At 42.2% G+C, this 9,196-nt stretch overlaps 1 protein-coding gene across 1 annotated transcript; it reads right to left on the reverse strand.

Annotated features, from left to right (window-relative positions):
* Positions 1–2,055: 2,055 nt before the first annotated feature.
* bhmt (betaine-homocysteine methyltransferase) lies at positions 2,056–5,586 on the reverse strand. The gene is made up of 8 exons (XM_041059588.1): positions 5,432–5,586; positions 5,085–5,217; positions 4,858–4,970; positions 4,463–4,654; positions 3,478–3,625; positions 3,022–3,204; positions 2,679–2,907; positions 2,056–2,586 (listed from the first exon to the last, which is right to left on the reverse strand). The coding sequence occupies exons 1-8, from the start codon at positions 5,453–5,455 to the stop codon at positions 2,406–2,408; spliced, it is 1,203 nt and encodes a 400-aa protein (XP_040915522.1). The 5' UTR covers positions 5,456–5,586; the 3' UTR covers positions 2,056–2,405.
* Between the last annotated feature and the right edge of the window lie 3,610 nt (positions 5,587–9,196).

Here is a 9,196-nt window from a genome sequence, read left to right on the forward strand (position 1 = left end):
GCAGACGGACGTGCACGAGGAGCATAAACATCTGCACGTGGGCAAATCCATGACGCAAGCACGCTGGGAACGTGCTGAGGGCCGGATGCTGTACGGCAAACCGACTGAGACAAAAGGCGTGTAATCACAAACAAAGGAAGTGGTGCCTGTTTAAAATACCCAAAAAATAAGAAATCGATCGCTATTCATATTAATATTTATGTTGCTTTTTTTCTGCAGACGCGATGGTGAAACGACCCTAGACTTGTTTTGGTGCTGTTGTACTGTTTAATACAGTAAGTATACAACAAAACTGAGTAGTTGTAGTGATCAATTTCACTAATCACTGTGCTGTCCGTTTAGTATAGTTTCTTTTGTTTTGAGTTAAAGTCCAAGAAGAATGAAGCTGAAAAGTTTGACTAATTAAAATAGAATGAATGTCCACATTTAAGAACCAGCTGCAACGAAAGTCAGTCCATCCTTCTTTAGTGAGATTTCATTATTCATGATGTTCATGGGTGACAGCAGTCTAATACAAATCTGTGGAGAGATGTTACACTGTTCTTCACAGATAAAGACAAAAACAATTATAATAGCAAAACTGATTAAATTTGACATGAAGGTGTGGGGATGGAGTAGCTCAGTAAGGCAGGAGGGGGCCCGGTCATGGAGAGCTTTGTGAGTAGTTAGCAGACTCATCACTCAGTCTAAATGATGTTAGCCCAAAAATGTGAAATGAGGTTTGTGGCCTATGTGGGATGATCGTATAAATTTAAATATTTTAAAGAATGTTTCTGCCCTTGCTGGTTGCTGGCTGATGTAGATATTGTGGTTGTTACTGGAGTCATGAGCTCGGATCGCTGGGCCTTTAAAAAAAAAAAAAAAAAGGATAAAAAGTCCTGAAATAGAGATGCATTCAATTTGCTTTGATGAAATATGAACAGAAATGTGTTTCCTGCCTTTTGGTTTGGGGCCTTTGGTGGCAGGTCTCGTGAAAGCATGTTGAAAGGAGACTTGGAAATGTTTAAATATGAAGGTCATCCATTATATTTATGAACAAAGTCTGCCCGGGGTGTAATACCACATCCTAATATTTCCACATCACTGTGTAGACAGAATACGTCAACTGACCAAAAACAGGATATCAAATTTCCCTTTGGACTTCCAGTATAAAAGCACACACGTTTAAGTAAATCATAGCTTTAATAATTTTTATCTGGAAGAAGAAATAAATAAGAGCAGGAACAATTTCTGAGCAAAAATGTTTTTTTTATTGTTATTATTATTATTATTACCACTAGATGGCAGCAGCAGTACTTGTTAAGTTTCCAGAATGTCTTGTTCTTGTTCTTATATTCTTGTGTTTTTGAACTTGTGTTCAGATATAAATGTCTTGCTTTCTTAGATTTATAATAAAAGTATTGATTACATTTTTTTAATCTGTTGGGTCAATTATCATAATGAAGAGTTGCCTCTTCTTATACATGGTAAAATAATAAATATTAATTAAATTAAATTATTAAATTAAGTTAAATTAAATTAAACATTAGAATAAAAGTTTGCACATTAAAAAGGAAACAATCTAAATACAGTTTGAGATTTAAAAAAAAAGACAAACTCAACTAAAAGATTCAGACTGTTAAAAAACAATGGAGCCACAGCATTTTGTATTTAATTTGACATAAAAATGGACATTTGTCATTTGAATGCTAAAACTTTTTAAATGATCGACCGCAGAACTCACTTTTCTGTAAACTGCTCAGACAGTTACAGCTGCTTTTTGGTTTCATTTTCACCCAACATCACTCACTCACTGCTTGACCACATCCATCCAAGATTAACACATCAAATCTGAAACTGCATCCAATGAACCAGATTCGCTGGATGAGAATACACAGGACTATTTTAACTTGATAACAGTATATATTAACCTGAATTAAAAAGAGGTAGCCTGTATCCTTTAGAGGTGATAAGTAACATCTAATTTTCAGAAGATTTAGTTATTATTTTTCTCTAATAACTTCCCAACCCTTTCTTAAATAAATAATAAGGACAAATCCCACTCACACATGCTGGTGTTGTTCAATTAGAAGTTTATTGCTACACATAATTCAGTTTTTTTTTGTATGACAAGCACTTATGGAGTGTTAAAGGTGTCACTTAGACGCATTCACAGCTGCTTTGTCGTCACATTTCTTACACAACGCTCACAGACGTGATCATCGTACTGAAACAGGCACTCATTGTTGGTTAAGGCAGAAAAGCTAATTTGAGGTGTGAGTAAAAAAAATGGTCCTAAAAAGACAGAAATAACTTCAGCATTTCGATCTTTATTTTGGTACGTAAACTTAAGGGAATGTGTGAGTATGCCTTCTCACACGCCACCCCCTTCGGCTTCTCCTTCCAAACTGATGCCTCGGAGGAGCTCAGTGGCTTTTGTTGGCCTTGTCAAACAGGGCCTTCAGCTGCTCCTGGGAGGTGGCCTCCTTCTGCTGCATCAGGTCACTGTGGCCTTTGGTGACACCCCAGCCGTCGGGTGTGGACATGGAGGGACAGAAGGGACGGCCCGATGCAGGCTTCAGCTTCTCCCAGTAGTCACGACGGGCCCTAAGGGGAGGGGTGAGTTATTTATTTATTTATTTTAAACCAAACCGGGACGTATTTTGAGAAAGAAAGTGTGGGAAAAGAAAAATCTCTACCTGGCTCTGACCCAAGGCTTCGTGTGCATCTCCAGGCCACTACCCCAGGTGCCATGTTTCTCTGAGCCAGCAGGCACGAAACCCCTCTCGGGTGCCAGCTCCTCAGCCAGGGCCCGGATGTGATAGGGTTCAAATCCACAGCATCCTCCGATGTAACGAATGCCAGCATTGTACGCTTCCCGGGCGTACTTCTGCATGTCCCATCTGGTCAGGATCCTCGGCTCCAGACCTGTTGGAAAACACACGTTGTAGTGAAGTTCATGGATCATGCTGATCTCCCTGGTCTTCCTTGTCAAAACTACCTAAATGTTGAGAAGCATCAGTTTTCAGCGTGTGTACGTACTGAAAGGGAACTCTGGCAGGTCGATGAAACCCTGGCGGTTGCAGTCAGGAGTGTGGTAGGCCAGCGGCTGGCTCATGTAGTGAGCCTTCAGTCCTGCCTTCTCCACTCCCTCCTTCATCATCTTCACAGTCTTCACACAGGTCTCCGGGTCAAAGTGGCAGTTAATGCCCACAATCTGAGCCCCTAGCAAGAGGAAACATGAAAACCTGATCAGGGATCAGAACGGCAGCTTTTAAATCTCTCCAGCTGTCCTGATAACATCTGTTTGCTGCAGCTTTGATCTTTGAATTCTTTCTTTAGGTACACCTAGCTAAAGTTAATGCTGTTCGATGAGCTACAACAGTTCTGTTCCTCCACACATCCCACATCCATGATGATAGTTGGGTGGAGGTTAGAGGCCATGCACCCACTGTGGGTCAGGACTCACACATACAGTAGATGTAAGATCCGTCATACCAGCTTTGACGAGTCTGACAGCACAGTCTCCAGGGCTGACTCCGTTCAGGTCTCCTTCCGGTCCAATACACAGAGTTGCAGCCACTGGCTTGCCGGTGGTCTTCAACACCTGGACTGCCCACTCGGCCTCTTCCACATGCTCGAAATACTACGAGGACAGAAATAAACGGGCCATGTAAATATAAAAACTGCTGAATGATTAATCTTATATGTATGTCTTTGTTCTCACACTAAGTTAAATAAATAAAAATCATCATTGTTGCTGCTGGATGTGTAAATAAGCCTCAGTTTGTTAACACATTTCACCACATCAGCTTTGTAAAGAGGAACAGTAGGTCAGTGTGAAGTGGCCACAGATTTGTCACTGCCAGTTTAAATATATTCCAGCAGAAGCTACAGGCACCAGGGCTGGTTCAGACTCCAAACCAACACGTAAAGAAAAGAGTCATTAAGATGCCATGAATGCATGACGCTCATTTCAAAAACACCACATGATTTCCTCCCACGATTAAAACAAACATTTAACTACGTCAGTTTGTGTGTTCCTTCAGATTTGTATGTGTGTGTAGAGAGTTCTCCGCAGGTTTGGTTCAGTTTTATCGGGCCACTTATGTTTCCTGGGAGAAGGCACTCCTTCAAGGCTGAAGTCATGGACCAAGCCTCTGAAGTGCTTTAACGCCACAGACATGACTGCCTGCAGCCTAACCCTGGAAGATGTGGACTGATATGGATCAACAACTATTTTTAGGTGGGTATAAGATAACTCCCCCAGCCCAGAGGTGGGTATATGCACTGCTATACCTCTGCTGACGACTTAAAGTCCAGATCTCTGTCTGTGCTGCTTCAGTTTCGACCTGTCATCCTTATGGATGTGCAATACCAAACAGCCGGACGCCACTTTAATTTGCAGATATTTAATCTCATGTCTGAATAAACAGCAACTTTAATATAGGAGAAAAAAAAAGGATCAGTGTTCATCACATACCTCTGCAATCAAGAAGTCGACATTCTTCTGGACGAAGACGTCAATCTGCTTCTTGAAGATGGCCTTCACATCATCCTCACTCTTGCAGCTGAGGTAAGAGGGGGTCTGAGAGACTCCCCCTGCCACCAGAGCATCACCCTCGTTGGCCACCTCCCTGGCCAGGTCACAGGCTGCTTCGTTTATCTGCTGTCCCTGAAGTTCAGAGAAAGACAGACACTCTAAATGGAAGCTGGTTCATCTTTCAAGCTGAAGCAGCTTCCAGCGGCCTGCTTTGCTGCAGGTCGTGGGTCTCATGCCAGCTCTGCTGCCAAGCTGCCATCCGCTCCGCAGGTCTCAAGATGAGACCTCTGAGCAGCTGCAGTCACTCAGATCAAAACCACAGCAGCTCTACTCACAGTGAAGCGCTGAGTGTGGCCTCTGTTCTCCAGTTTATCGTCGCTTGCGTAGAAAGTGAATGTCTGCATGACATTGGAGCCGGCTCTCAGGAACTCTCTGTGCAGCTGCCGCACTGAGGTGGAGAAAAAAAAACAAGATGGTTCATTAGATCACTCACCAAACTGGATTTACAGGCTGGGAACCAACCAAAGCTCTGGGCAGGAAGGGAGGCAGGAAGGAGAATTACCCGCTTCAGGGTGCTCGGCAGCAGCTTCAGGTGTCCACGGCCCCGCTTTCACATAACCTCTCTTCTCGAGGGCGAAGACGAAGCCCCCGTCCCCGATAACGATCTCTCCTGCATCCAGACGCTCCAAAATGCCCTGCGTGAAAGTTTAAATGGAGGCGTGAAAACAAGCAATTCACAACACGGAAACGCACACAAAGTCTGCTGAACCTAACGACACCGCAGCCGGGTGCAAAGCATTTTTGAGTTGCAGGAAAAAACAATTAAAGTGCGCACAAGAAACGCAAATTAAAGCGCTGCGGCTTTAAACGCTAGACAGTGAGTTTCAGCAGCTCAGTGAGCGCACTCACCCTCTTTGCTCCAGCTGGTGCCATGATTATTGCAGCAGTGACCGGCCCCACGCGTCTCAGTTACAGCGTCCTTCCGAGTTTGGAAAGGGCTTTGTGCAGGCATCCATGCTGAATTTATAATCCAAGGAGGGGTGCGGTGGTCCTGATGTCACTCGAAGAACCGCCTGCTTCTTACACAGCTCATCTATTTTTTTAACCCCTCCTCTTCTATCACTGCAAGTCTGCACAAGGCAGCCTATTGTTCTTGAGCCAGCAGAAATGCAAGACTCATGCTCTACTGATATTTTGGATTTGGGGACATTTCTCTTGGTGTTGGATGAAATGAATCAATATGGTGATTAAAAGTTGCAGCGGATGAGAACAAGATGATCATCAGTGCAAAAGTTCATGATCAGGTTGAACTACTTTTTAAATAAATGTAAAACACAGAACATGACAAACAAACTGAAGTTATGAGAACATTTAAATTGTTTGGTTAACGCCTTAAAGCCTGCCACTGACCGGGTGCAGAAAATGCAGGGCGGAGAAACTGACTGTGAAAAAGCTGCAGGTAAAAATCAAGATATTTTTTTCCGGAATGATCCCAAACCGAGAAACCAGAAACATGTGGAGCACGAGAGAACACAGATTTACAATCCCTGATAGGCAGGTACACACTGCAGGAGTGATGTGATAAAGCTGTGGTCTATTGTGTCCCCTATTGAGTGATTGACACTGATGACAGCAAGGCCAGTGAGCCATTCCTGACACATGGCTGACCTCAGGTACGACTTGATCAACATTAGCTTTTAAAAGCTCCTCTCTGCCTCTCTGCCACAGTGACTGGCAGAGTAAGTACAAACCAGAGAGCAGGATTATCAGAAAAACAAAACCGTGCAGGAATTATAGGCCCGTATTTATAATATGAATGAAATGTGCGTTATTTGGAAGAAAGTGGAGGTGACTTTAGCCCATTAGAGTACTGGGCAGTGCTTGCTAACCTGCTGTGGCCATGCTGATCAGTTCTGTGGCTTCACTGGCCTGGCTGGCTGACTGAAGCTGCACTGGCTTTAGTCCCTCCGCCACAGAAAAGCTCTGTCAATTTAGCACATTTGGCTGCATCCTGCACGAGCTGTGTTTTCTTTTTAGCCCTGATTTTTTTCAGCTCCATAGTTTTGGCTTCTTTCTTAATTTACCCCGCTCGTCTTTCTTGTTTTCTTTTGACAGTTTGATGACTGACTGAGCGGCTGAGCCCATCACATCTCAGTAGAAACAGGGATCAACTCAAATTAGGAGGGGCCGCTTATCCCCCCTTAATATGCAAAATATTACTTTGACCCAGTCCAGTGGTGCGGAATCATCCCAGTCTAATGTTATGATGATAATGTGGTTTCAAGTGGATTATTATTATTAATAATGATAATAATAGAAGACCATGTTTGTTATTTTGCTTGGCTCATTGTAACCCTACATAATCTTCACTTATATATTGTGTTATGAAACATTGAAATGGTGCTGGTACATTCATGAGATGTGCTCTACAAATACAGACTGACGTCATTTTCACATTGTACTGGTGCAAATACAGATTATAACATGGTATGTTTTGGGCTTCATTGGTAAAGAAGTTTGCTTGTGTAACTGTTTATTTGTAACTGAGTTTTTATTAAGAAATAACAGTTTTTCTACAGTTTTTGGACTCAATCGGTTTTTTCTCTTACAAACTATTTCCCCAGCCTTGGAAAAAACCCATTCAGACGGCACAGATGAGGCTGGTGTGTGTGTGTGTGTGTGTATATATATATATGTAATGAATCTATATGTCTTATCTATATCTAATGTTTTTTTTAGGATTATATATCTATATACCTATCTATATAACTCTTTATCTATATCTATATTTACTTTCTTGAACTGTGCACCTAACCCCCTCTTGTATTTTTTTATTCATTTATTTTTTTATAACTCTCTTTTCATATTGTTATATAGTTTTCTTTTTATATATTTTCGACTTGCACTAAACTTATTTTATCTTATTTTATTTTATCTTATTCTTTCCTATGTTGTATATTTATACACGTTGCACTGAAGGAGATGCTTTTCATCTCGTACATGTGAAAGATGTATAATGACAATAAAAGGCATTCTATTCTAATTTATATATTATATATCTATTGCTCTATATACACTGATTCTCCAAAAATACACTATCAACACTATTAACTCTCAAAACACCTAACAAACGCAACAAACCGACCTACTCTGCAAAGAAAAATTCAAATGACCGCCACTATACAGAGCTATTCTATCTCTGAACACACTCGATCCCACCACGTGATTCACATGACAAACCGAACCAATCAGGTGATTCGTATGACGTCCGAAGCACTCACCTGCTTCAAACGTCAGTGACCAAACCACACCTCGGTACAGTGGTTCAATACAACTGCCTCATGAGCTACCGCGCATGTGTCGGAGGCTCGAGTGTTAGAGGACCATCACTAGGGACGACTCCCACACTCTTCCAACCTAACCACAAAACAACGTCTGACATGGATAAAAAATAAACACGAGCCAAAACTCACGTGCCAATTAATACAACATGTTTTTATATATATGAATTAATGCATTAGTGCAGATTAACAATGACAGGAAGGAGCTCCTGTGTTCTCTGTTGTCCTTTCCTGCTCTTTCAACAGTGCACCCCAGAAATGTTTGTATCCGAATCATGTTGGTTGTGTAAAACTGGCCTGGAAGCCTCTGTTAGATCCAGTCTAAACAATCCATACAAAAACATTTATCTCTGATTGGCCCTTGAGCCTTTTATTGCGCCACAGCCTCTGACCCACCTGGATCAGCTGCAGCAGGTTTGAACTGGACCAGCTGGTTTACATAAAACACTGAAATGAAGAGCTTTTATCTGGTGGGACTACAACATGGCGGTCCGTTTGCGTCTTCATCGTGTCTACAGTCGTTTGTACTCGGTAAATAACTGTGTGGTTTCATTTTCGGGTCATGGGTCATGGGTCATGGTCAGATCCAATCAGATCTATTTGTGTTAATGCAACATTCATGTCATGTCATTCTAACCACAACTACGATTATCTGGTGTGATCACAAGGCACGGACATCTTATGAGACAAGGAGCCACTGGACACAGACGTGTGTGAGGATGTTTTGTGTGTCTGTGACCTGCTGTAAATGATTCATGCTTGTGTAGCAGAAAATGTGCTGTGACCGTGCGAAGCTCCATCAGATGGCGAGAGACACTTCAGAGCCAAAGGTTAAAGGTGTTGTGTCGTTACAGGCAGTTTTGTTGCCTGGACTGTGCCTGCCCCCGCCCCCGCCCCCGTCCCCGCCCTCCCCCTCCCCAAACAGCATGATGATCTTTTTTTCTGCACATGCAGTTGCAGAAGTGTTGTATTAGACCGGATTAGTTTTAGCCAGGTGAACCTGATAAAGTGGAAACTGAGTGTCCACCCACCTTCAAACTGAGCAGGTCTAATCAGCCAGAATAAAAAACACCTGTGTGGTTGTGCCTGGTCTTTAACCAAACAGGCTCCCCTTTTTGCTGGAGACATAATGTCTGGGTGTCATCTTACCAAGAACATATTTAAACATTTGTTTAAATTCCTGACAAGGTCTGGGGTATTGGACTGTTGGTCAGAAAAAATAGGAAATTGTCTCAGACATTTTCATTTATTTTGTGGAAGTTTTCTAGACCAAGAATAAATCAGTTAATCGATAAAATAATCAGTAGATTGATCAGTAATGACAATAGTTGCT

The sequence above is a fragment of the Toxotes jaculatrix genome, chromosome 16 (genome assembly GCF_017976425.1).
Source record: "Toxotes jaculatrix isolate fToxJac2 chromosome 16, fToxJac2.pri, whole genome shotgun sequence".
NCBI lineage: Eukaryota > Metazoa > Chordata > Actinopteri > Toxotidae > Toxotes > Toxotes jaculatrix.